This window comes from Cervus canadensis, chromosome 5, assembly GCF_019320065.1.
Source record: "Cervus canadensis isolate Bull #8, Minnesota chromosome 5, ASM1932006v1, whole genome shotgun sequence".
NCBI lineage: Eukaryota > Metazoa > Chordata > Mammalia > Artiodactyla > Cervidae > Cervus > Cervus canadensis.
The window spans coordinates 1965077-1992905 of record NC_057390.1 but is presented as its reverse complement, the minus strand read 5'-3'; the positions used below and the strand labels follow the sequence as shown (position 1 = coordinate 1992905).

The 27829-nt window shown below is 57.3% G+C and overlaps 1 protein-coding gene across 6 annotated transcripts; it reads right to left on the bottom strand.

Annotated features, from left to right (window-relative positions):
• Positions 1–282: 282 nt before the first annotated feature.
• Positions 283–16350, bottom strand: PROM2 (prominin 2). 6 transcript variants are annotated; one of them, XM_043467771.1, is made up of 24 exons: positions 15959–16346; positions 15261–15310; positions 14221–14423; positions 14002–14122; positions 13653–13716; positions 13371–13460; positions 12943–13142; positions 12231–12305; positions 11401–11464; positions 10999–11158; positions 10545–10697; positions 9195–9318; positions 8548–8639; positions 8352–8436; positions 5524–5670; positions 4952–5023; positions 3886–3978; positions 3696–3749; positions 3307–3387; positions 3013–3081; positions 2274–2363; positions 1959–2065; positions 1554–1628; positions 283–1362 (listed from the first exon to the last, which is right to left on the bottom strand). In XM_043467771.1, exons 1-23 carry the CDS (start codon positions 16200–16202, stop codon positions 1565–1567), a joined length of 2502 nt encoding a protein of 833 aa, XP_043323706.1. In that variant the 5' UTR covers positions 16203–16346; the 3' UTR covers positions 283–1362; positions 1554–1564. The 6 variants fall into 6 exon arrangements, 5 of the variants coding, with proteins under 5 accessions (XP_043323706.1, XP_043323708.1, XP_043323707.1 ...); XM_043467773.1 differs by having other exon boundaries at positions 283–1357; XM_043467772.1 differs by having other exon boundaries at positions 283–1357; positions 1558–1628.
• Between the last annotated feature and the right edge of the window lie 11479 nt (positions 16351–27829).

Here is a 27829-nt window from a genome sequence, read left to right as displayed (position 1 = left end):
GAGGTGGCTATGGCTCTTTTCCCATTTTACAGGTGGAAAAACTGAGGTCTGGAGGACCCATGGATCATGTTCAAGGTACCCTGGTCACCACACACTAGAGCCCAGAGTGAAGCCAGGTCTGACTGCTCCCAGAGTGGGCCCCACCCCCACCTGCTCATTGTTGGGGTGACCCCTGGATGCCTGTGGTCAGAGGAGGCCTTGAAGTTTCTTCTCCACCCTCATTGAACACCAACCACATCTAGGGCCCCAACCTGGGAGAGCTGAAAGACCCAAGGCCAAGGCTTAGCCAAGTGAAAACACTTTAATGGATTCGAGGTCCTGTCCATTTCCTGTTCTCTCTCTTCCTCTTCCCCACTTCTGGAACTCAGGATCCGACACAAAGATGGAGATGGGATGGAGATGGGATGAGTCCCCGGCCACATGCATGGGACTGAAGGAGTAAGGGCCATCGTGCAAAATCCTCTTGTGGCCACCAGATCTCTCCAGGAAAAGCTGGGTAGCTGTCAAAGAGGCTACTTTCTGGGGTGCCAAGGGTGAGCCCCCCCTGCAGCCCACACCCTAGGTCCCTTCCTAGGAAGCTAGTGCTCAGAGAAGGGCAGAGGGGCAGCAGCATAATTCCCAGCCCAAGGTGCAGGCTGGGGCTCAGCCTTCACATGGGCCTCCTACACCCCCAGGGGCCAGAAATCCAGGCTGGGGTCAGTGGAGGGATGGTCCCAGGGCCCTAAGAATGGAGGGCTCAGGGGCCATGAGGCAGAGCCTGCAGCTGGCCCAGGCTTGCTCAGTGGCTTTACCTGATCAGTGTGGTTGGGCAGGAGGGGTCTCGGGGTCAGCAGGTAGTGGGATATGGTAAAGAGGGGACACAGGAGGAAAGGGCTTCCCAAGGGAAGGAAGTGAGGGCCAGGGAGGGAACAGAGCAAAGAGGGCAAGTGAGGGGCCAGAGGAGAGGAGGGAAGTGAGCAAGGAGCTTGGAAGGGACATGGGACAGCACGGGGTTGGGCAGGGTCTCTGTCCCCACCAGGGACTGAGGCGGGGGGGCAGTTCCTCTAGGTGGAGAACAGGCTCTTCCTGGTGCTTGTATACTGCAGGGAGGAGGAGAAGGGAGACACCTGGGGGATTCTGTTGGCTCTGAAGTTCAAAAGAAGCTAAGTGTGTTTTTGAGAATGAATGAATGAAGGGGTCATGAGCAGAAAGTGGGGTGCAAAGGGATTAGCAAGAGGGTGTCTGGTAACTGGAGACAGGGGACAACCCAGGCCTGGATGCCAGCCTGGGCTCTGGCAACAAAAGTGACAGAAGTCCTCTGGTCCCAGCCAGGTCAGTGCGGAGGCAGGCAGCCCTGTGCATCACCCTACAGCCATGTCTGTGCTGTGGACAGATAAGAACCAAAGGGGGGAGGGCGAGGAGGTGGGAGGGGAAGAGCCGACCTCAGGCCTGTCCATCCCGGCCACATCCCAGAACCTTCCTCCTGGGCCCTGGGCACCCCAGACCCCAACCCTTCCCTTCCTTTCCTGCCCCCACCCGAGGCACCAAGGAGTTACGGGCTTGGGAAAACTCACTCACTGAGGTCCTAGAGCTTCAGGGAGGTGACCCGGGGGATGTGGAAGAGCTGCGTCTCCTCGGAGCTGGTGGAGCTGCAGCATTGTCACAGGAGATGAGTGCGTGAGCCCCCAGGCCCAGGCCCTCAGCCCCGACACAGGAACAAGCCCAGAGCCCAGAAGAGCAGAGGGCCCCAAAGCTATGAACAGTGGGTGTGCTGCAGCAAGAAGCCTTCAGGGCAGACACACGGAACAACCTTCTGGCCCCGGAGGCCCTCAGAGCATACGACTCCTCAGGGTTAGGCACAGGCTTCCCTGGCCTGGAGGGGTGTGTGTCTCAAGAAGTCGGGGTGGGGGCAGCAGGGGGTGGGGAAGGGCTCCTTCCTCAGCCCCTGGCCCCACCCCTAGTCCTAGCAGCCTCCTCACCTGAGGCGTTTCCGAATGGGACGGAAGTACTTGGAGGTCTTGACAGCAAAGACGATGCTGGGGATCAGGAAGAAGGTGCACCACCCCAGGCAGAACCAGAAGGTGTTCTGGGACAGAGGATGTGGGGTCAGCACGCTGTGCTGGGCAGCGGTGCTCTCCGGCACGGCTTGACACCCCCAGCACCCCACTGACTCAAAGAGGGGCGCGGGGACGTGACCTCAGGCCCGAGGGGAAGGACCGGGGTGTAGGCGCACGGTGCCCCTCCCTGGCGGCCTCCCCGTCCACGAGCCCTGAGAGCTGGGGCAGGGCGCTCACCCAGGGGTCAGCCACCATGTCACACAGGATCACACGGCCATTGTCCAGGGCTCCGGAGAGGGGCTGGCAGGTGGCAATGCGCTGAGTCACCTGCGGTGTCAACATGAGGCAGCTACATGCCGGCACACCCAGACCCACGGGTGTCCAGAGAGAGGCCGACAGGGACGCGGGACGGACAATGAGGACCCGCTGACGTCGGCCTGTCGCTCACCTCCTGCACTTCCCACCCCATTCACCAGCCTGTGTCAAGCCCCTGCTGGGTGCCCAGAGATGTTCCCCAAGTCACTCACACTGGAAGACAACACATGTGCACACACACAGTGCGCTGCACACGTTCATACCCACACACGCATACAGACACACTCAGGGCTAAGCAAGACCCTCAGCCCAGTGTGAGCGGCAGACTTCTTGCAGAAGCTGTGGTCAGCAAGGGCCCACGGAAGGAGGTGGACCCTGAGGGCTGCACCAGCCTCAGACAGGCTGGTGAGGGGACCAGCACAAGGGAGGGCAGGGGGCCGAGGACAGCGTGTCCTAGAGAGCGACGCTGGCCAGTCCCAGCCCGGCCATGCCCGGGCCTCAGAGAAGGGCTGTGGCAGAGGGTGGGGGAGGGCAGAACTCAGCATCCGGATGCCAGGTTTGGGAGTTTGGGCCCAGGGCACCCCCAGGGGCTCTAGGGGGCAGAGGAAGGGAAATAGATGGGAGCTTGCCTGAGGCCAGGAGTGTCTGCACACCCACTCACCTCCTCTCTCACCCAGGCCGTGTACTGGGAGAAGTAGCTCATTTCCCGCATCAGGAAACACTCACTTTCCTGCAAGGAAGAGAGGAGTCCTGGGCTGGTAAGAGTCCCAAGGCCAGCAGCCCTGTCCCCCATGCCTGGCACCATCAGGACAGGCTGAGCTGTCTTTCCTGGGAGCCCCCTGGTGAGGGAGCAGGGCTGGAGAATCCTAGGGTGTAAGGCCCCTGTGCCTTAAGCACTCAGCTCACCTCCAACTCTGAGGCTGCCCCCTGTCCCTGCCCCACACCCCTCACTCACATTCCTCAGGATATGGGTGGCCCGGGTTGGCAGCTCGCCTTTCAGGTAAGTGACTCTGTCCAGGACACCTATGATCTCTGACTGTGGGAGAGGAGAGAGGATCCGTCAGGGAATGGCCACTCATTCACTTGTCCATCCATTAACTCAACAAACGACACACAACACACTCAACTTGGGATGGGGGTGTTAGGCCCCAAGGACCCAGAGGCCATACATGGTGGTCCCTAGGGGTCTGCCCTCCCAGCCTCGTGTTCTCCCACCCTACCCTCCACCTCCACTCGGACAGATCAGAGCAGGCAAGGTTTCGAGTCAGCTGAACCCCCATGTCCTTCCTCCCACTACTGCCCACCCGCCCCTCCTCAACCTCCCCAGCCCTCCCTGGCGGCCACCTGGAGATGTGGGGCAGAGGATGCCAGTGCCTGGACACTGAGGTTGAGTTTAGCCTGTGAAAGAGAGATCAGGGCTGGTTAGGGGAAGGAGGGATAGGAGGGAGGGTTCACAGCATGCCCCCTCCTCTTCCACGCCCCCTCCCTGCATCTCCTCTCCAGGTCCCCAGCAACCTGAGCATCCAGGACATACCACAAGGTTCTGCTGCGGGAGGACCTTCTCCTGATGGAGGTGTTGGAGCCCTCGGGCCTCCTCCTGCAGCTTCTGCCCCAGCGTAGCATTGCCCTGAGGGGAGGCAGATCAGAATGGCACTCTGCCCAGGCCAAGACAGCCTCTGCCAACATACCCTTCACCAAACTGCTCAACAAGACACACTGCAGGGCGTGGAAAGTGCTGGAATCAGAGGCTGGGCTCAGAGGCAGGAAGCTCGTGGGCCACATCTGGGTTTGGGGGCCTACCTGAGCCCAAGTTCCAAGTTCAGCCCTCCCTTGCTCTGCCCACCTTGGGGGAGCTGGGGAGGGCTGTCTGTGAGATGTCTCAAAGAGAACTTTTTAAACTCTCAATATTTATAAAGACAAAGTATTCTTTTTTCCAGTAGATTTTAAGCTTCTAGAGGCAACTGTAATGACCTCTGATCCCACTGTCCTCAGAACATCTGATCCTGCTGTTACAAGCCGTGTGCACCTAGTAATGCCTGCCCAGCTGTGTGATGTCAGACATCGGACAGCATCTGATTGGAGGTGGGGGATAATCTACTTTAGAGATGAAGGCCCAGAGATGTAGAAAGATTTGCCCAAGGCCCCACAGCCAATTGGTGGTAGAGTTTGAGTCAGAACTGATTCTACAAAACTGACCCTTCACCCCAGTGAGGGGCCCAGGGTCTCAGCCCTCGGTGGTGGACCCTACAAAACTGACCCTTCATCCCAGTGAGGGGCCCAGGGTCTCAGCCCTTGGTGGTGTGGCCCTCAATCCCCTGCCTTTGCCCTCATCCCATCCCCAATACATAAGAGACACGGGTTCAATCCCTGGGTCGGGAAGATCCCCTGGAGGATGGCATGGTAACCCACTCCAGTACTCTTGCCTGGAAAATTCCACAGAGGAGGAGCCTGGCAGGCTACAGTCCATGGGGTCACCAAGAGTCGGACACGACTGAGCGACTTCACACACACACACACCTCCCCAGGTCAGGCACTCTGCCCAGCCCTCTCCCTGGCTTCTGTCTCCAGCCGGCCCAGCAGGGTCGCGGCTCCCTTCTCACTTGGGTCTGTGACAGTCCCTCCAGCTCCTGGGCCAGCTTCTCCAGGTCGCTATTCACCACTGGCTTCTGGATCTAGAGATAAGACAGGAGAGGCTGAGAAGGGATGAACCCCGGCTCCCCAACCCTAGAATTCCTGTTATTTTCGAAAGTACCCACACCAGCTAAGTCTACTGTAACAACACATCAGTCACAATGGGTTTGACCTGAAATTGTGAAATATATGAGACATTTTCCATTAGAAAAGGGGGAAAAAAAAAGTGAGGCACCCTCTGGTGTAACCCAACAGAGAGGCAACGTCCCACGAGCCTTTGTAACAGCAGTGGGTTCAGGACCATGGACAGAGACACCTGTGGTTGGGTGGGGGCGCATTCACTCCCCTCCCCAGCCCTGGGCGGGTCGGGGGTGGGGGTGGCACTCCGGGGCACAGGGTCTGGGGACATCCCCAACAGAAGAGGCCCCAGGGAAGTCAGGGAGAGCGGATGGCCCAGATGAGGTGAGACGGTACCCCACCCCACCTCCTCTGTAGGCTCCTCTGATCTACCAAGGTCTGCCCTGAGGTGCCCACTGCTGACCTCGACAAGGAAGCCAGGGTAGTGGATGTCCTCGAGCCCACTGCTCTGCAGGGCCTCCAGGTCCCGGCGGGCGGCGGGGCTCAGCAGGTCCAGATTCTGCACGTCCACTTTGAGCTTCTGCAACTCTTGCTGCAGCTTGACGGTGTACTGGGAGGGAGCGGGCAGGCTGGGGCCGTGCTCGGTGGCTGAGCCAGGACCCCAAAGCTGCCGTCCTAGGTGAGGAGCCCCTCAAGGCCCTCCTTCTGTATATCGAGGACACTGCCAGCCCCAGACAGGCTCCTTGCAGGTCTCCGCTCCCCACTCTCCCCATCCCCAACTCTAACTCACCCACCAAGACTCAACTCTCCTCCAGCACCTGTCTGGCTATGGGACAGCAACACAGACCTTCCAAGGTCACGCAGTAGAAACAGCTTCCTTAGCCCATCTTTATTATATCACCTTGTATTAAGGTCTTCATAGCATGCTATTTACTTACTTAACACATAGTATGCTATGTGCTTTGGGCTTCCCTGGTGACTCAGATAATAAGGAATCTGCCTGCAATGCAGGAGACCTAGGTTTAATCCCTGAATAGGGAAGATCCCCTGGAGAAGGGAATGGCTACCCACTTCAGTATTCTTGCCTGGAGAATTCCATGGACAGAGGAGCCTGGCAGGCTATAGGGTTGCAAAGAGTTGGGCATGGCTGAGCAACTAACACACACATGCTATGTGCTTTATTATATCACAAAGTATGCTATATACTTATGAGAATGGCATCTTGTCTGCTCAGCTCCATACCAAACCAGCAGTGTCCACAGCAGAGGTTCATATGTGACGGGTTCAGTACAAGTTTCTTGAATGGGTAAAAATGAATGAATGAATGAATGGACACAACATTTCTAAGATTTGTTGTTGTTCAGTTGCTCAGTGGTGTCTGACTCTTTGCGACTCAGTGCTCACGGACTCCAGGCTTCCCTGTCCTTCACTATCTCCTGGAAGTTGCTCAAACTCATGTCCATTGAGTCGATGATGCCATCCAACCATCTCATCCTCTGTCACCCCCTTCTCTTCTTGCCCTCAATCTTTCCCAGCATCAGGGCCTTTTGCAATGAGTCGGCTCTTCGCATCAGGTGGCCAAATTATTTCTAAGATAGGGCAGTTTAAAAAGGGATTCGACATCTTCCAACCATTGCTGGGAGAGATTTAAAGGGCATGAAATTCATCCCCAAGTTTCACAGATGAGAAGCTGAAGCCAGGAGGAGCATCAGAGGATGCAGCTCAGCCTATCTCTCCCCATCCCCCACACTGCCTTCCTCAGGGGAGCAAAGGCCCATCCTCTCAGAGGCCAGAACCTTAGAGGTTTTAGGCATCAGTAACAGACAGGGACACGTGTCTCCAGATGGGCAGAGCCCTCCTGGGGCCCGGGAAGGCACACCTTGTCTTACTTATCTCTGCATCATCAGCTCACTATTACCTCCTTTGAGGACAAGTTCTGCTAAGGTCATATTTGGAATGTTGTCAGATGGCCCCCGAGGACTGCTCAGGCCCTCTGGACCTGCAGCTCTTCTATAACTTGGACCCCTTCCCTGGACCAGGGCTGAGACCGCCCCTTCCTTCCAGTCAGAGGCGCGCAGGGCCTCGTCTCAGCGCCCAGGCCCCTCACAGAAGCCCTCCCTGGCCAGCTTTCAGCCTGCGGCCTCCCACCAGGACAGAGTCTGCTCAGACGACCTCCCATCTGATTAGAGATGCTGAGCGAAGAGGTGGCGACAGTGGGAGGGAAACTGCCCCAGGTTATACAGTTTAAGACATGGAGTTGGGACTGAAAATCTGGACCACTTGGCTATGCTATGCTGTGGGCTAGGAATGGATGGTGAATTCAAAAGGAGTTGGAAGGGGACTTCCCTGGCAGTCCAGTGATCAAGACTCTGCACTCCCCATGCAGGGGGCACAGGTGTGATCCCTGGTTGAGGAACTAAGATCCCGCATGCCCCCTAGTATTGCCTAAAAATAAATGCATAAAAATAAAGCAACCACAACGAAAATGCCATGAAAAAAAAGGGGGGGCAGAAAATGCAAGTAGATACTTAAATAAATATTTTTTAAAAAGGAGTTGGAAGGATTCTGAAGAGGATGCAGAATCAGGAGTTAGCATCTTAGGAGGAGTGGAGGGAGGACAGGAGGGGAATTTTTACAGCCTCTGTGCACCCTTGGGAGAATCACATTCACAAAGCATGTCTCCTCTCATGAAGTAGATTTTCCTTCTCTTTGTTCTAGAACTGTCTCTTTCCAGTGTGAATAAGTTTCTCCAGTTCTACACACCACGTTCTGGCAAAGTCCAATGGTTAGGGAGCAGGCTGGTGGGGGGTCAAATCCTGACATCACCTATGGGCTCTGTGAGCTCAGGAGGGGGCTTGTGGGGAGCCCTGCTCTAGCAGGACCCAAGGTCATCACCACCATTTTCACTGTCACACCCCCCCCACCCTCCCCACTCCCAACTGGAGCATCGCAGCCAATGCCTGTCCCGGGTCGGGACACACACCGGAGTCCTCTGCCTCACTGTCACCACCCTGTCGGCGTTCAGTCTTCCTGGGAGCACAGCTCTCTGAGCTGATCACAGCCTCCAGGCACTCATGCACCCACCCACACACTCTGGAGCCCACGCCTTCCCTGGGCTCTAGCCCTGGGCCATGCCCTGAGCTTGCACCTGGCTCTTCTGCCCCAGAGGCACCTCCATCGCTCTTGCGGACTTCTCAGGTTGAAGGAGAAGTTTCCTCCATAAAGGCAGGACCAAAAGAGAGGGGACCTGTAGGAGAGGGGGTCCCACTGTGTTCCAGAAGGTTGTCTCACCTGGCTGATATCCAGGTGCTTCTCCAGGTCATAGGAGTCATTGAGCTGCAGGACAGTCCAGAGTGCGGCCCCTTGCTTGCACTGCCTGGGGATGGACATGGGAGGCGAGAGAAGGGAGGGCAGGTGAGTCATCCTAACGGGACACCCACCTTGGTGCCTCCTCACACCCCACCCCCAGCCCAGGCTGCCCACTCACTCATAGGCCAGGAGGATGCTGAGGTTCCTCTTCAGGCCAAGAAGTTGGGACAAGTTCATGGACGGTGGCAAGTTCCCTGGAGTGTCTACAAACTGGGGATGGGGCAGGAGGGAATGGGCTTGGAGCAGGGAGTAGGGGACAGGGCCGCCCCAGCTTCCCAGGGCCTGGTCCCCTGCCGCCCTGGCACAGCAGAGACCACACCCCTATGACTTCAGCCCACACCTGCCTCTATCTCCAGTCACTCTTGGGCCCTAAATCCTGGCAGGGACTCCCTCCAGGAATCTCTAGGTGGGTGGCCAGCCTGCTCTTTGGCAGAGGATCTGGGCCAGCATCTCAGCTCACTTGCTCAGTGCAATGGGGAACTGGGATCCCCAGTTCCCAGACTTAGTGTTAGGAAACAGAGGGGCTCATGCCTGGGTGCCATCCCTCGCGGCCCCTGCCTGGGGCCTGGGCAGCAGCCCCGGGACTCCCCGGCTCTTACTCCTTATTTACTGGTGAATTTCCGCCTCTCTTCTTAGCCGTCTCCATCATTCTTCCTGTCCCTTTCACCCTCTGGCCCCCTCTGGCTCCAAACTTCCTTCTGAACCTCCAGCTCTACCCACGTCTCTCTCCATGTCCCTCTGGGCCCGAGGGCTAGGTAAGCCCACCTCGTACAGCTCTCCGCTCTCCCAGCTGTGGCACACCAGCGTCTGCACGTTGCCGCCCACCAAGAAGGTGGAGAAGACGAGGAGGATGAGGGGCACAGCCAAGAGGAAGCTGAAGCCCACGCCCCTGAGGAAGGTGGGGGACACGGTTGAGACGGGCGGAGCGGGGAGGATGCCCTGGACCGTGCTCTCCATCCCCATTCTGCCTCCCGGGGCCGCCTTGGTCAGTGAGCCGGCCCCAGGGCAGAGCCCTCTGGGGAGAGGACCTCACAGGACGCGGCCTCCAGGGCAGCAGGAAGGACTCAGAACTGGTGACTGCCCCACCTCATCCCACCCCATCCCCACTCCATGCCCTGGCTGGCAGCCTAGAGGAGAGGGCAGCTGTTTTGCTCAAAGAGCCAGGGCTTCAGGATGAGGGGGACACATGTATACCTACGGCTGATTCATGTTGATGTATGGCAAAAAACATCACAGTACTGTAATTATCCTCCAATTAAAATAAATTAGTTAATTTTTTAGAAAAAGAGCCAGGGCTGCTGGTCTCTGGGCCGAGGGCACTTGCAGGTGGCCGGTTCCTGGCTCAGCCTCAACATGGCTACCTGGCATGGCCAGCCAGGACTCACCCACAGCTCACCAGCAGAGGCAGCCACCTACAGCATCTAAGTAGGGCCCCTACACCATCCAGAGCTTCTTTACAAGGTAGGGATGGCTCCACGCCAGGGTCTAAAGCTTGGGGAGTGAAACGCGGGCTGGGTTTCACTCACCCCTTGGGCCAGGCCCCTTTATGCAGTGCCCAGCCTGCAAAACTGAATGTGGCAGCCCTGGCCTTAGAGATGATCTAGTTCAGGGATGGCAAACAGATTCTACCTCTGGTGCCACCTGCTAATGGCTGGACACTGGGTAAAGAAGGATTCTGAGGCTCAGAGAGAAAAGTGCCCATTGATTATTATAGTTAGTAAAGTTGCCATTTCCTTCTCCAGGGGATCCTCCCAACCCAGGGATAGGACCCTCATCTCCTGCATTGGCAGGCAGACTCTTTACTGCTGCATCACCATTATTCACCTGGGCTCAGAGAGAAAGGCACCCATCATTTACTGTAGTTGCCACCAGTGGGGAAGGGGAAGTGCTTCTTCTTTGCCATGCCTGCTGTAGGCCAACCCTTTTATACAAAGGACACTGAGGCCCAGTTGGGTTATAATTCACCCAGGGCCATGCAGCAAGTTTGTCCAGAGCCAGACCAGAGCTCAGTCTCTTGATCCCCAGGACCGGCTCCTGTAGTCACACTAGGAGCATGAGAAGAATGTGCCAGCCCGGTGGGCAGAGACACTTCCGCTCTCCCCCAGCCCTTCTTACACCATGAGGAAGCGGGCTCCGGCTTCACCCTTGGCTTCCGAGTGGCTGGGGTCCTCTCTGGCAGATAGCCCCCAGATGCCCAGATTGAGGCCCAGCAGGTTACAGACCACCACGAGCAGGATCACCGAGCATAGCACGCAACCAGCAATCCACCTGCCGAGGAGGAGGTGGGCGTCAGGGAAACAGGCCGGGGCTGACAGAGGGCCTGCTGGCTGGGGGAGGCGCCTAACCCCGAGGCTGGAGCTTTGTAAGTGACTGCCTATAGGGTCCTCAGGCTCAGACCCCCAGGGCGCACAGCGAGGTCGGGGGCATGGGGGCCCAATGAGTAAGGGGTCTTGGCTTAAATGGAGGCAGGGACTTAGTACAAGGAGGGCTGACTAGGGCTGGAAGCTGGGCCCAGGGTGGCTGAGAGGCTGAACCATCCACCCCCTCCGCCTCGCAGGTTTCCAGACACCTGTATCTCTCATATCTCTGCACTTCCTCCAGGAAGGGGCGGCTGCTCTCTTCGACCTCTTCCAGGGCCTGGCTCCAGCGAGAAGCTGCCTCCCAGACTGGGAACGCTTCTCCCATTGTGTTTAGCCCTCTGGGCTGCTCAGCTACCACCTTCTTCAGCTCTGCCCAAAGCAGCAGGGGCTTAAGGGATGGGGAAGATCCCCCCGGGGCCCAGGAAGGAGACAGACAGACAGGAGGAACATCCGGGATGCATATGGATGATCCAGCGGGCCTGCCCAACCCAGAGGGCAGCCTCCAGCCTCCCCCACCCCACTGTCCTGCTCCTTTCTCAACAAGCTTCTTTGGTAGGGGTGGGGTGGCGGGCATTCTGGACAGCCTGCCTGGCCCCTGGGCAGGCCCTCACCTCTGACCATGTCGGCCGTCTGCAAGGCAGCCAGGATTGGGAGGGCGTTGAAGGTGGTGTTCTCCTGCCGGAACCAAACGAGGCTGTGCCTCCTGCTTTCCACCCGGGGGGCCCAGCTTGGGGGACCCTTGTTTCACCAGGTCCGGAGGGAGAGCATCCCTCCATGGTGCTTTCAGGGGACTGGGCTTCCTTTTGCTCTCTTGGTCCTTCTCCCCTCCCTTGGCCCAGGCTGACTCAACTCCCCCAAACATGGCTCCTTTCTCTCTCCACCCGCATGCCCGGTCTGTTGCAGTAGACTCCAGTGTCTCATCTCTCCCAGCCATTCTGCACAGGACCCTCTGTTTCCCTCAAGTCCAGCTCCGGGCTATTCTTCCAGCCTCCAGTTCCACTTCCTTCCTCCTGGAATAGTTTGCTCTAGTCACCCAGCACAACTGACTCACCAGTTCCCCTGGCATTTTCCAGGCCCTGGGTCACCGGTGCTGACTCACCCTGCACCCTCCCCCCACAGCCAGTCTCCACCCAGGAGAACCTGCCTGTTTTCTGGGGCTCAGGGTGTGAGCTCGCTCCCTAGCCATCCCCAGCCCACACCTCATGAGGATCCTAGCCCTTCCTTCTGAACTCCAGGCCTACCTCCCCCACCAGACTGTGCATGCAAGGACCAGCATCATGAGCCTCCAATCCAGAGTGCCATGTGGGAGGTGAGGCCCTAATTGGACCCAAGCCTGAGGTTCAACTGGGCTCCCACCCCAAAAGAGAAGAACTGAGGTCCCTCACTTTTCAGTTCCCAGGCAGGCGGGAGAGAAGGCAGGTAGACCAGGGCAGGCACTCACCTCCCAGACCATGCTGTAGAAGTTGGCCTCTGGGACGTCTTTCAGCCGATGTAGGACATGGCCCACGGAGGGCACCTGAAACGGTTTTTGAGAGGGGGTTGTTATGACAGAGTCCATGAAGAAGCCTGGGAGGGGTCCCTGGGGAAGGATGGGGGCAGAGGCCTCTCAATACTGTGTCCTCACGTACACGATGGGGACCACCACAGCCCCGACAGCCCTGGGTGATAGTGAGAACTCAAGAAGCTAAGTCAGGACTTCCCTGATGGTCCAGTGGTTAGGAATCCACCGCCAATGCAGGGGACATGGGTTTGACCCCTGATCTGGGAAGATCCCACATGCTGTGGGCCACTAAGCCCATGCATGCTCCACAACAGGAGAAGCCACTGCAGCGAGAAGCCTGTGCACCACAGCCGGAGAGCAGCCCTCTCGCCACAACTAGAGAAGAGCCAGAGCAGAAACGAAGACCCAGCACAGCCAAGAATAAAAAAATAAGCAAACAAAGAAGAAGTTAAGTCATGTGAGGCTTATGGCACAAGCCTGGTACAGGGTGACGGCCACTAACCCCAGGTGTGTGGAGAGAGGAGGGGCAGCTGGGGAAAGGGATCGGGTGTTCGCTTCAGAGGACACCCGGAACACAGGTTGCCCAGGGATGTCTGCAGCCGCGGGCAGAGCAGCCCCCTTCGCCCCAGAGGACTCAGTCCTGGGCCAGCACCTGGCTGAAGTCTGCTCCCAGCTCCAGGGTGTGGCTTTTGTTCAGGGCCCCTGCGCAGCCCTGGCAGTAGGGCTCCTGCAGGAGTGCCAGGAGGCGCTGCCGGTGCCCGTGGAGAGCCGGTGCCAGGGCGTCCTGCCCCTCCTGCAGCTCCGCAGAGGTGGTGTTCAGGCCTCGGAGGTGGTCCACGGAGACCTGCAGGGCTGAGAGACCCACATCCAGACTGAGGGGCCTCTGCTGCTACCAGCATCCTCAGAGGCCTTGGGGGAAGTCAGAGCAACCCAAGGGGCCTGGTGGTCCTCGGTCTCTGTAGTTGTAACGGAAGCGGCCCCAGGGCACAGCCAGGTGTGGACAGAGAGTCCAGAAAGGCAGGGGTGGGCCCCACTGAGGTGGCAGGAGAAATGTGGGGCCGGGCCCCCAGAGACACTCACCCTGGCCCAGGCTGAGCACTGAGGCCAGCGCCTCATACACGGTGCTCTTGAGCTGGGAGTGCATCGCCTTCCCGATGCTGCTGCCGACACCTGGAGAGCACAGGGCAGTCTGCAGGGCGGCCCCGGGCCCCCCCACCCTCCCCCCGCCTCCCCTTGGCCTCTCGGGGTGCTCCGCAGTGGAGTGAGTGCCACGCCGCCCGGCTGGGCCTGATCCCCACCTCCTCAAGGGCGTGAATGAGTGGATGAGAAGCCCCCACGGCAGAACCCAGCCCAAACCCTCACCATTCAGTTCCTCCAAGACTTGCTCCTGAGGAAGGGAAAACTGCTCTGCCACAGCCTGCAGCTCCTAGGCAAACACAGGGCCGGAGGCTGCTCTTCCCCATCACGGAACAACCCGGCTCCCATGCCTTCCCCGGCCCGTCCTGCCCACCATCCCCGCACCTGGGCGTCCATCCTGAGAATAGCAAGAGTGTGGTTATGAACGCGACTCCCCAGCAGGGGGCAGTCAGGTGCACGCTGGAAGAGGCACCCTTTCTAATGTGCGGGCTAAGCAGGAATTTGCAGGCCCCACCCTGCTCGGTCCCGTCCACGCCGGGGGGCGTGTGGGGGTGAGGGGCTACTCGGTGCTCACCTGGGGGACCTCGGAAACCAGGCCCCGGAGGCTGAGCAGAGCCTCCGGCACAGCCGCGGCACTGGGGCCCATCTGCTTGTGCATGTGCTGGTTGGTGACAAAGGCAGTGACCACACCGATCCTGCGGGGGTGGGGGAGAGGGAGGGGGGCTGCTGGCTGGATGCCCACGGCGCCTCGGGCCTTGGCCCACGCCTCCCGCCTGACCTGGGCGCCCCTCACAGCAGCACGAGGGTGGTCAGCAGCAGGAAGGTCATGAGGACACCACGCTCGCAGGCCATTGTCTTGTGCTCCATCTTCACTCGACCCCCGCAGCGCCGGCGGCAGCGCAAACAGCAGAAGCAGAGCCCGGCGGTGGGCATCGCCAGCAGGTAGAGGCCGGCGATCACGGCGCACACCACGTAGCCCGCCTGGTACCGCAACACCTGGGCCGGCGGAAGGCATGAGGGGCTGTGCCGACCCTCCCTCCCAGCCCTCTGCCGCCTGACATCAGAAGGTGGCGGGAGGGGGGGGCGGGGGGGGCGGGGGGCGGCAGGGGCACCTTGCCCACATCTCCTATCTCCTTGTGAGGGGCACCGTGTCCTTATTGTTATTTGTTGTTGTTCAGTCGCTAAGTCATGTCTGACTCTCTGTGACCCCATGGACGGTAGCCCGCCAGGCTTCTCTGTCCATGGGATTTACCAGGGAAGAATACTGGTGTGGTTTGCCATTTCCTTCTCCAGGGGATCTTCCCGAGCCAAGAATCAAACCTGCGTCTCCTGCATCGGCAGGCAGGTTCTTTACCACTGAGCCACCTGGGGAAGCCCCATATTGTTATTTACTACCTTACAAATATGGGAAGTCCGGGGAGTTGGGGCTCCCGGTCCCAGGTGGCGCTAGTGGTAAAGAACTCACCTCCCAATGCGGGAGTCATAAGAGACGCTGGTTCAATCCCTGGGTCGGGAAGATCCCCTGGAGGAGGGCGTGGCAACCCACTGGAGAATGCCGTGGACGGAAGAGCCTGGTAGACTACAGCCCACAGGGTCTCAGAGTTGGACATAACTGAAGCAACTCAGCGCGCAGGCAGGCCAACCCCACAGCCACTTAAGGGCAGAGCTGTGGTTTGCAATCAGGTCCGCGGACCGCTCGCAGAAGCGAGGAAGTGGTGCCTGAAGCCCACCCCGGGGGTCACCAGCCAGGTGGGCTCAGCTGAGAAGGGCTGTCTCCTCCTGCCCCAGACGGTCACACCTGAACGCCCTCCCGCAAGCCGCCTCCACGCTCACCTCATCCACCTTCACAGAGGCCGGCTCATTCAGCAGGGTCTTTATGAGCTCTGGGGAAAGAGTAGGCTGAGTCGGGGCAGCGGCCTGCCTGTGTCCACCCCCACTGCCAGGCTAACCCTCTCCGGAGGGGGTCCTCCCATCACCCGGCACCCTCGGGTAAGGCGGTGTCACCACAGGCCAGTGCCCACCTACCCTGGCCTCCGCACGGCTGCAGGAGGGTATGTCTGAGGGCAGGCCTGGCCCACCCCTCCCTCTGGGCCCCCAGGTAGGAGAGCAGGAGGAAAGCTGGTTAAGAGCAGAGAAGGGGCCTGGTCTAGCAGCCCTCCCCGCTAAGAGTCAGGGACAGGCTGTGGGTTGAGGCGGGGGTCTGGCCGGCCCTCCTGGTCCTTGCAAGCTCCCCACCCCACGACACCAGTCTCAGAGAAGACCTCAGTCGGCTCTTTGAGAACTTTGAATGTATCTTCCTCTACTTCAGGGCTGAGAAAGGGAGGCTCAGAGAGGAACAGGGGCTCGCCCCAGGTCACTCAGGAAGGTGATGCTCTGGGAGCTTCTGGGGAGGAAGGTGGGGGTGGGGAGAGCTGGGGACCCTGCCCTCCAAGTGGCTGCCGGGGGTGGGCGCGCCCCGCGGTGGGCAGGCGGTTAAGGTGAGGCTGGGGACCCCAACGCGTCCAGGCTCGTCGGGGCAGGGGCGCACTCACCCGCGGGGAAGGGGTTGAGCTGCACCACGGAGAGGAAGCTGCGCACGGTGCCGTACAGGGAGTCCAGGGGGCCCGGGGCGCGGGCGCGAGGGGCCAGCCAGCGGGCCCTGGCCGCCGGGGCGAAAGCCAGGCGCTCCGCGGGGCCGAGCGCCCTGCAGCCCGCCGCGCCCGCCCCCGGGAGGGTCAGGACCACCCCCAGGCCCAGGCCCAGGAGGGCCGCCAGGAGGTCGGGCGCGCGCACCATGGGGTCGGCCGGTAGGCTGCGGGTGGGCGGACGGGGTTCAGGGAGCCGAGAGTGCCAGCGGCGCGCGGGGCAGGCCGCGCATCCTTCGCCCTTCTCCGTCCCGCCGCTCTCCGCTCTCCAAACCTGCCCGACAGGTTTGGGCTACCTGGGCACCCGCCCGAGCGCGGCAGGGCCAGGGGTGGAGGCCTGGGCTGGGGGTGGGGTGGGGTGGGGGCAGGGCCTGCTCCGGACCCGCCCCTAGCCGCCCCGGGTGGGAGCCTGGGTGCCCTCTGCCCTCGCCACACGCTCTTGGGAGGACTTAGCCTCCGAGCTGAGTGGGGGCGCGCACGTCAGTACCTCTGGATTATGGAGGATGGCCCAATTTCAACGGTTATATTCAGTGCCCAGACTCAGAAGCCAAATTTGGAGCCTGGGAAAACAGCCATCAGGTGAAGGCCTGCAAGGGGCGGCAAGCCCAGCCACCCGGGCCCAGGAGCCAGGTTCCTCTCTCAGCTCCCCCTCGGGCCTGTTCTGTTGGCTCCAGCCATGCCTGCGCCCAGGCCAGGTCAGTCCAGAGCAGAGAGGCCACCAGGCTTTGTCCAGGGAGGCTCTCTGACGAGTCACTCAGATGGGTACAATCCCTTGGGAGGGTGAATCCTGGCAAAGGTGTGCCCTTTAGCCCAGCAATGCCCCATCCAGTCATCACCTGAAAGAACTGTCAAGAATATGCCCAGAGATGTGTCTGCACAAGCTTCTGCTTTGTCAGTGGCTGTGAGCCCAGTACGCAGAGGGTGCCCACAGCTGAGCAGGTTGGAGGAAATATTTGCTAAATGGATGGATGTTCCTGGCAGCATTATTCACAATCCCGGAAACAGCCCTGATGGCACCATCACTGGGTGGTGGAGAAACTGGCAAAATGAGCATCTCACACAGTGGGCTGTCAATAAAGAAAATGATGCGGAAATGGCTCTTTTGAAAGATACTCAGTGTCTTAACAAGTGTGACTAGCTGATGACAAATAGCTGGGTACCTGGAGTGAAGGCATAAAACCATGATCATCTCCAGGTGGAACCTCGGGCAATTTCTAATTCTCTTCTGCTCACCTGCACTTACTAATGTGTGTGCAACAAACGTGCGTTACTCATGTTCAAAGAAGTATGAGAAGTTTGTGAGTGGCCATGGCAGCCACCATGGAGCCCTGGAAAGAGAGGATGCACCTGTCCGTGGGACTCCCCAGCTCAGGCTTGGTTTGTGGTGTGTGTGAGGGGAATAGGGGTTTGGGCTGCTCACGGGGGTCTGTGGTGGAGAAGTGACTCAAATTTTATTTTTTTTCTTTTTTTTTTTCTTTTAAAAAATATTTATATACTTGGCCATGCCAGGTCTTAGTTGCAGCATTCGGGATCTTCCATCTTTGCTGCAGCATGTGGGATCTAGTTCCCTGATTGGGCTCACAGTCTTAGCCACTGGGCCTCCAGGCAAGTCCCCTGAAGTGCCTTAAGCTTAAGCCACGGCTGGGCCTGCAGCAGAGCACCAACTAGACCCACTGCTATCCCTGCAGAGCTGGGGGCTAAGAGGTGCAGTTGTGGAAAGAATAGTCTAGTTAATAACAGGGTGCAGACAGGAAATGGAACCTCATCAAAGGGTGACTCAGAGATGAGGATCAGGGCTACTCGGGGAATGGACTGGGGTGCCCTAGCTCCTTGGGTCTGGAAGGAGGGGTGTCCAGGGCCAGCACTGACCCCTGGAGCCTAATTGCAGCTGCGGAGGGAGACCTCTGACTGCTCCGCCCTGTAACTGTGTCGAGAAACTAAATGCAGGCTGTGCTCACCCTTCCCATCTGACTCACCTGAGCTTCACACCTGAGCTGGGGACACCAAGGCTGCCATCAGGAAGGGCTGGTCCCCCCAGAGCCTGCCTGCTCACCCTCACTCTCCTCCTCCAATGTGAGCTGCTAGAAGGAGTGACTTCCCTGGCCGTCACTTTCTAACTTGAGTCCTGCCGCCAGTAGGATGGAAATAACCCCTTCCCGGCTTGGTATAACCCACCTGTGCAATTTTGGCAACTGCCATTTAGGCTTTTCTGCGTGCTTTGACTTGGGTGCACCAGCAGCAGGGAAGCTGAGGTCCTAACCACCTGGGGAGGAGCAGAAACCCTTGGGGCTTTGGGAAATTAGCAGCCCAGACCCCCATGTCCTGGCTCCCCACCCACCCCTCTCCTAACAATTATTAAACTAAGTTTCCTGTGTCTCTAACAAAAACACTGCACTTTGAAGATAAGAGTCTTCCCAGTTGGGACTTCCTTCTTGGTCTAATGGCTAAGACTCCGTGTTCCCAGTGCAGGGGGCCCAGGGTTTGATCCCTGATTGGGGAACTAGATCCCGCAGGGCTCACCTAAGACCCATTGCAGCCAAATAAATCAATAAAAATTAAAAAAAAAAAAAAAGAGTTTCCCCAAGAAAAAGCAAAACATACCAAGCCTCCTTTTTAGGGTACGGCGAGGAGGGTTGATTAAGATACTGAATTTGCCTGTTTGACAGGTGAACCAAGTGAGGCTCGGAAGCAGGAGGGACTGGGCCAAGGCAGTGGCCAAGCCACGAGTCTCCCTCCTGAGCCAGGTCCTGATGAAGCAATCTAAACAACCTATCGTCAGACCGGCTGGTGGCCCGAGTCTCCTCCCCTCCCCCAGGCCCACCAAGGAGAGCAGGTCAGGCTCAGGGGGTCAGCCCTGGGTGCTGGGCAGAGGAGGAGAGGAAATTGCTGCTATAATTGAATTCCTAGGAGGAGCAGACCAAGCAGGCTGTGTGGGGCCTGGGCCTCTGGGCCCCAGGGTTACCCCTGCAGCAGCCTCTAAGGCTGTGGAGCTGGCAGGTGGGGGCTGCAGGGCTTCTAGAATCAGGAAGCGGGTCCAAAGGAGGTTCTGTCCTGCCACCCCTTGTAGTCACACCTTTCTGGGCACACCTGCATGCCCCGTCCTCCTGCTATCCCTGGGACCCTCTCCCATCCATGGAGATTCCTTCGTTGATCTGGGATCGACTGACCCTCATTACCTTGGGAATATTTCCAGAGCCACTTCCCTACACTTGACCTCACACATCGTCAGAAGTTGATCGTTCCCAAATCTCACAGGCCTTGAGGTTGGGGAGGGGAATGTGGAGGTGGAGACCTGAGCGGGCTGTAAAGGGGACCTTTGCCATGATTCACAAAGCAGCTGGGCCCAAGGACACCAGGGGGCCCTCTGGCTGCCTCATGCCGCCTGCCCTGGAGATGGAGAGGGAGAGAAATGCCCAGCGAGGAAGCAGCAGACAGAGCGGGTTCCCCCTCCTTCCCGCCTCTGGGGTCTGTCTGCTGCCCTGGGTTGCTGCTGTCTGTGCTCGGTCATGTCCCCCTCTCTGCAACCCCGTGGTTGCCCGCCAGGCTCCTCCGTCCGTGGGGTTTCCCAGGTGCAAACACTGGAGTGGGTGGCCATTTCCTCCTCCAGGGGATTGTCCCGACCCAGGGATGGAACCTGCGTCTCCTGCACGGCAGGCGGGTTCTTTACCGCCGAGTCGAATGGGTTGTAAATCATCCCAGGGGCAGATCAGCAAGGTCAGAGCACAACACTGCCTCAGTCAACCCTCTTTTGATGGCAAGAATCAGAGATGCACTTAGAGATTTTAAAAGTGAGCATTTATTATAGGGACACAGGGCATTTGAGGAGCCCACGCACGGGAAGTGGAGCTGGGCCTCAGGAGGGCTGGGGGCCGAAACAGGAAGCCACTGAGTGCTCCTGCTCTGTCTCTGGTCAGGGACCTCCCCCACTGCACACTGGCCAGGGATCAGACCCACAGGACAGAGAAGGCTGTCCTGCCAGCCCAAGGCTACCTGTTCTCCCAGATCTGCTGGTGCCAGAGACCAAAGAACCACAAGCCACATCCTGAACTCAAGCAGTGAGGCAGTGACGGTGCCAACCTGAAACAGCCTCCCCCAGGCCACGTGGTCCAGCCCGAAGAAAGACCCCCAGAGGTGCCATTTCTTCCTGTTGGGTGCTCATGACAGCAGCACGGAGCAGACCCCCAGGACCTCTGTCTGCACCCTGAGTCTCCCCTTGGCCACGTTCCATCCAGGTGCCCAGCAGTTCAAGGCCAAAAATCTTAAAGAACTAGATCTTATATTGTATCCAGGAAGCAGTGGCTCCACCCTCTGTCCCCACAATACAGCTCTGCAAGGACACAGGCTTAGGAGTGGAGGGCTGGAAGAGGGGGTTAGGCCCAAAAGATAAGCCCACCCAACCATGACCAGGAGATGAGTGACGTCATGGAGAGTGGGGAACAAACAATACCTAAAGTTTACAGGGAGTCTTTCCTGGTGGTCCAGTGGTTAAGGCGCCACACTCCCAATGCAGGGGGCCCAGTTTTGATCCCTGGTCAGAGAAGTAGAGCCCACGTGCTACAGCTAAGAGCTCACAACTAAAGATTCAGCATGCACCTAACACCCAGTGCAGCCAAATTAATGTTTTTAAGAAAGATTTTTTAAAAAACCCCCAATAAAGTCTACAGGGAAGTTTCACGTGACATGTTGCCTGCTTAGAATCAGAATCTGTCTCCTGCTTGATGCTGACTACATGAAACTGGGGAGGAAAGCTGTGTGGTCCTGATGACAGACGGAAGATTCAAAAGAATCTCCATCCACTGGACTGGGGTGGCGGGGGCAGGGGGGGCATTCAACTGTTGAGCATGAGATGGTGCGGGAGAACTGAAATAGCCATTTCACAGATTCCTAGATTCATAACTGTTTGCGGGAACAAAAAAGACCGTGATGGACCAGCTGACCACAAGGGAGCATGAGTCAATGATGAGGCTAGACAGCTAAGATGCCCTCTCAGGGCTCCCTCCCAGCAGCATTTCCCCGTTTCCATGCAGCTCCTACATCCCTAGGCTGATGATGGGGCTGAACAAGTTGGGGCCCCCCAGACCCCTGACAGGAAACCCCTGACACCTGAGAGGTCACAGGCACTCCTGCACTCCCACAGCCAGCCCCGCGGAGGTGAGTCTGCAGCAACCACCCTCAGGAGGCAGGATGCTGTCTGCAGGAAGTGGCAAGTTGCTCTTCTGAGCTCTTTGCTCATCTTAGAAGAAAGGAAGGTCTTTCTTCTCTGGGTGATTTACAGTTAGAACTGCCCTCGCTCTCATTTCATTGTTGTTCAGTTGCCAAGTCGTGTCCGACTCTGCGACGCATGGACTGCAGCACGCCAGGCTTCCCTGTCCCTCACTATCTCCCAGAGTTTTGCCCAAGTTCATGTCCATTGAATCAATGATACCATCCAACCATCTCGTCCTCTGTCACCCCCTTCTCCTCCTGCCCTCAATCTTTCCCAGCATCAGGGCTTTTTCCAATGAGTTGTCTCTTTGCATCAGGTGGCCAAAGTATTGAGGGCCATTTCATTAGAGAAGTTCAAATCCAAAGTGAGGGCTCGCCAAGGTATGCATTGATGCTGATTAACACAAGTACCACAAAACAAAGTGTGGACATATTCACCTGGGAGTGTGAATTACACAGCAGTTCCCAGGTGGTGCTAGTGGTAAATAATGCTCCTGCCAATGAAGAAGGCATAAGAGACACAGGTTTGATTCCTGGGTCGGGAAGATCCCCTGGAGGGGGGCATAGCAACCCACTCCAGTATCCTTGTCTGGAGAATCCCATGGACAGAGGAGCCTGGCGGGCTAGAGTTATGGGGTCCCAAAAAGTTGGACACGACTGAAGCGACTTAGCACACACTGTGCTCCTAAAACCCCAGGAAGCCATGAAAAACTGCGGGGCTTCTGAGTCATGTGTCCTCACCGAAGTGACGTCAGCTTCTCTTTTTTTAAAAATAATTGTATTTATTTTTGGCTGTGCTGGGTCTTTGCTGCTATGAAGGCTTTTCTCTCATTGTGGCGAGCATGGACTATTCTTCGTTGCAGTGCAGGGGCTTCTCATTGTTGTGGCATCTCTTGTTGCAGACTCTTGGGGACTCTTGGGGCGCCGGGCTTCAGTAGTTGTGGCCCCCAGACTCTAGAGCACAGGCTCGGTAGTTGTGGTGCATGGGCTTAGCTGCTCCGTGGCCTGTGGGATCCTTCCAGACGAGGGATCAAACCCGTGTCTCCTGAATTGGCAGGCAGATTTTTTTTTTTACCACTGAGCCACCATGGAAGCCCTGTAATGCCAACTTTTGAGGAATGGGGATAATGGCAAAAGCAATCATTCCCATGAGAGACCTTCTCTTCCTCGTAAGGTGCAAGTCCTGAAACTTCAGCGCGAACTGGGCTTTTCAGGGCTGCAAAGGGAGCTGTCATCTGCACAGGAGCCTTGGGCTCAGCCAGCAAGAAGAGCAGAGACAAGGCTGGGGGTGGGCTAGGGGGTCTCAACAGGCTGCCGATGCCCCAAGCTGAATCACCTGCAGAGGCCTGGGTTGCAAATCTCCAGGGGTGGCGCTCAGGTCAGTGTGGGTTCCTGCACTCCCCGGGGGTTCTGATGGGCTGAGAGTGACCTGAGAGCCACTGCCATGGGTGGTCCCAGCCCCCCTCACAGGAGTGCAGCCCTTATCCTCACGCACTCAGGAGATTTCCTGCGGGGACACGGGGAGGGGGTGTCAGGACTCTACCCCTGCCCGAGGCCATCCCCACCTTCTGCACCCATTGTAACCGCTGAGCCAGGCTTCCAGGACCACATCAGTGTAGGTGTGGAGACTACACGTGAGCAGCCATTCTCAGGGTGTGGTGGGGGAGGGCAGGAAGAAACTGGGGGACAAGAAGGAGACTGGCCCCACAGAACCACCTTTTGGGAAGCCTGCAGTTACTTGTGGGCCGGCTGGGATTGGGGGAGTAACACCTGTCCCCAGAATGTTTGGAGATGGGGAGACTTCCCTGTCAAGGCCCAGCAGCCTCTGGGGCTCCTTAGGGGGCTTCTGGGGGCCAATGAGGCCACAGTGAGCTCTTCGGGGCGCACTGCTCTGCAGGCAAGAAAGAAGACGAGTCAGTGATCAAAGCAGGGGGGGTCCCTACCTGCTCCAGCTGGTCCTTCAATGCAGAAGGACTTTTAAATCAAGACGACAGAGGGGCGGGGACAACGGAAGCCTGTGTTTTCTAAAAGCAGAAGACGGTGGGCCAGTGCCTCCTCTGAACACATAGGAGGGTGAAGGGGTCTTTCCCAAATGCAGAGGTGAGTAGACCAGCACCGTGGGGATGCAGAGAACACAGGAGCAGTTCCTTCCAAAGGACTATGGAGCAGTGACTCCAGATGCAGAAGCTAGCAGAACAAGCCAGGGAAGTGGCCCGCGGAGCTGTGCCTACATGTTCAGAGAATGGCGGGCAGTGCCATCGAAACACAAAGGACATCTCAGCTGTGTCTTTAAAACACACTGGACAGTGGGGCGGGAACTGTCGGCCAAAAAATATAGTCACAACCTGAAAGCAGGGAGTTATTTTATTTGGTGGGAATGTTTAGGACTCCAAGTCCGGGAGAGTAACTCTGAGAAAACTGCTCCCAGGAAGCAGGAGGGGAAGATAGTCTATAGACAAGTTTGCAATAAAGGTAGCAGGTAGTCTGAACATCAAAGATCAAGTATCAAGTTAAGGAATTTAGCATTCTGTGTATGGGAAGATACAAGCCTCTGAGCTCAGTGAATTCATTCCTTTCACATGCACCTCAGCTATCTGGGGCCAATTCTGTTTCCTTGTTTACCTTGCTTCTTGTATTCCCCCAGTCCCTCAGCAATCACCATGCAGGAGGGCATGGGGGCTGGGGGTGTGGCGGGGGGGTGGAGCGGCAGTATCCGCTGGATCCCAGTTTTGGGAGCCCTCATTCACATTTGGAGGCCAGAAATTGCTGAGAGCTGTGACATTTTTTTGTTTATTGATATGGCATGAGAGATTTTCACTTCACACCCCCTTAAGCCACGAGAGTGGCAGTGATGTCCTAATACCAGAGCCGGTGGAGCAGAGGCTCGGGATGCACAGGGCGGGGCTCAGCGCCTCCCACGCTCGGAGCGGACAGGAGGACCAGTCCGGACACAGAGGGTGATGGAGCCCTGCTGACAGAGGAGTGGTCCGTGCAAAGGCAGTGGGGCCGTGCCTTTCACCACAGACGACAGGGGAGCGTCAGCTTCCAACGGAGAGGAGAGGGCGGCGGGCCTCAGTCTGTCCCCCGTTTCCCAGTCGGCCGCCAGTCTTGGGCAGATCGTGTGGGCTGCTCTCTACTCCCCACAGGTGGGACCCTCAGCCAGCTGAGGTGGTGGGATCCTTGCCACGCTGACGTCCCCATCTATCATATTTCTGCCTCTTCCACCTCCTCTGGCTGCTCAGCTCTTCTGCTTCCCAGTCTGTGATTAGGAACTCACACCTGAATGTTCCAGGACTGGCTTTCTATCTTCAAGCCAGATGATTACTGACCTTAATTACATCAGCAAAGTCCCATCATAGAGTGCTTAGAATAGTATTCAATTGAATAACCAAGGGACAGGACTTCCCTGGTGGCTCAGTGGTAAGGAATCTGCCTGCCAATGCAGGGCACACAAGTTTGATCCCTGCCTGGTCCAGGAAGATTTCATCTGAGTTGGCTCTGTGCTCACTAGAGCTCTGGAATCACAACTACTAAGCCCAAGTGCTGCAACTACTGAAGCCGGTGCATCTAGAGCCCGTGCTTTGCAAGAAGAGAGCCAACTGCAATGAGAAGCCTGGGCACCGCAACAAAGAGTAGGCCCTGCTAGCTGCAACTAGAGAAACCCACAAAAAGCAAAGAAGACCCAGCACAACCAAAAATAAATAAATAAATTACATCCTTAAAAAAAATTGACCAAGGGACAGGAATCTTCAAGGGGCATCTCTAGGATTCTGTGTATGATAGATTGTAAAGCTTCTCATTTGTCTTGAATTGGCTAATATGCACTGTGACTCTTACCGAAGGAAGTCTTCTATGCAAGCCATTTCTGTTATGATTACATTTAACTGACTACATCAGAAAATCCAAAATGACAATGGGTAAGCCAAAACAAAAATGGATTCTTATGCAAAGTGAGACAGGAGGTTGGTCATCCAGAGCTAGCCTAGAAGTGGCATGAAGTAGCAGTGCCCAGGCCCCTCCTCCCTTTCGTTGACTCTGGCAATTTCTAACCTCATGATTGCCTCATGGAACAAAATGATAGCTGGAGGTCTGGTCATCACATTGACATCTCAGGCTGGCAGATGGCTGGAAGGGGCTGATATCCCTCCTGGCTAAGGCAACTTCCTTTAAAGCACCCTCTACCCCACCACTCTCAAACACCCACCCCAAGTCACTCCCAGACCCTGAATGTACATTTCATTGACCAGAGCTTAATCAGAAGGCCACATAGGGAGGCTGGGAGGTGCTCTTTGGGCTGGGTGCTCTGCGCCTGGAATAAGGCCGGGGTCCTGTGACTCCAGGAAGATGTGGGGTGTGCACACTGGTTAGATCCAGCTTTCACTACCACCCTGGGTTCTCCGAGAGTACGTGACTACAGATGCCTTGTTTTCAGAGCACAGTGCATAAAGTGTGTTTTCCTTTAACCTGCAGAAAAATGTGTTATGTCTAGCTGCTCGATACATTTATGTTCTATTCTCCTAGTTCCTGAGCAGTGAAAGTATTTTAAGGCCAAATGAGGCAGCACTGAAGAATATATGGGCTTCCCAAGTGGCTCAAATGATAAAGAATCTGCCTGCCGATGCAGGAGACACAGGAGATGCGGGTTTGATCCCTGGGTCGTGAAGATCCCCTGGAAAAAGAAATGGCAACCCACTCCAGCATGCCTGCCTGAAAAATCCCATGGACAGAGGAGACTGGCAGGCTTCAGTCCATAAGGTCGCAAAGAACTGAACACGACTGAGTGACTTAGTAGGCATGCACAAAGAAAACATAAACAATCATCCCTAAATTGTATCAAGAAAGAAGCCTGTGTTCCTAGAGCTCAAGCCACATCATTCATGTCTCCCTTTGCCCCTTTCACTCATGTGTGATGCTCAGTCACTCGTCGTGTCCGACTTTTTGCAACACTTTGGACTGTGGCCTGCCAGGCTCCTCTGTCTATATTTGGCTGTACTGGTATTCAGATGTGGTACAACATGTGTGGCCAGCACAACAGCTCCAGGCAAAACGTTCAAGGCACAGGGGAGCTGCAGGGTCTGCCTCGCGGCCCATCTTGCCAGCTGGACCCCCAGGCCTGAACCTCTGAGAAGGAGGGTCCCCAACTCCTCCTCTCCGCTTGTGTCCAACTCAAATAGCTCAATGCCCACCCCGCACCACCCCCCTCCACTTCCTGTCAAGGTCACTTCTCTGGCGGAGGTCTTGGAGCAAAGGAAGCCTATCTCGGGTTCCCTGTTCACCTTGCAGCTGGTCCCCACCTGGCGTCTGGGAAGCGGGTCCTTTTTCTTCATCCCTGACTCACCACTTAAACAATTATGTAAGGATCTCTGACTAATAGCTAGGGGGCAAAGGAAGGTGACTGCAGAGAGGAAGGGAAAAAAAAAACAAACTTCAAATTGAAATGTCAGTCATCATATTCCCAGCAACAAGCTCGGCTCTCTCCAGGGGGTTTCTCCTGGGCTCTGTCTGTCCTCAGGACCTTCCTCCCCTGTGTCCTCTTATGTCTTCCTCCTGCCTCAGACCCTGGTATTGAAAACCCCAGCTTGTAACCTGAGGGTACTAACATCAAGGTTTTGTTCGGGTTGGAATTCAAGCTCCCTGTCTGTGTTCACAGCAGGTGACACTTCAAGGACACATCACATCAGAGAGGTTGACTCTGGGTCCTGGCCTCCCGCTTCAGCCTCATTAACCTCTAAGGATCTCAAATGCAGAAGGGAGGTTTGGTCTTGCTTGATTGCCGAGGTTGGCCCTTCAGCCTTACAAAGTGACTGACGGCCCATCTCTGCTGATGGCCAGGAGGGTGAGTCCTGGCCCAGACAGCATCATTCCCAAAGACGAGGCAGGCCTGGGACTAGAGGCAAGGACACTCATTTTCAGGGCTGGGTCTTCCTGGCCCAGAGGGAGGAGGGGTGAAAGCCCAGGAGACAGAGAGCATCAGGGCATCGAAGGAGGGGCAGCCGACTGAGTGCTGAAGCCCCGTGACCCGTGGGATAAGTGACCGCGTGCTGGGCCTGCCGGGGGGCCAGGTCGGGAGTGCACCTCGTGACGGGGACGCTGTACCCCAGAGCAGACTGGCCCTTCAAAGGAGGCGGGGGGGGGGAGTGGGGGTGCGGGCGCAACGAGAGGGAGAGCAGACGGGATGCTCTGGCCAAACTAGGAGCCGGGCAGGGGTATGGGGTCAGAGTCAGTGAGACAGTGAGGCGGTCAGCCAGCGATGGGCAGAAGTTCGGCATCAGGAGATGGCAGGACGGAATTCTCTGGCGGCCCATGGTTGGGACTCTGCACTTTCATTGCCGAGGCCACAGGTTCAGTCCCTGGTCAGGGAACTAAGATCCCCTGCAGGCAGCAGGGTGCAGTCAAAAAAACAAAAACAGAGAAAACACAGGTAGCATCAGGCTAAGCACAGCAAGAATTAGATACACAGGGGGGCCCAGGTGAGCGCAGGTATCAAGGCTCGGGCAGGTGAACGCAAGTCTCAGCAGGCAGGTAGCAGGCATCCAGGGCAGGAAAGCTGACCCAGGGCAGCAGGGGGAAGGA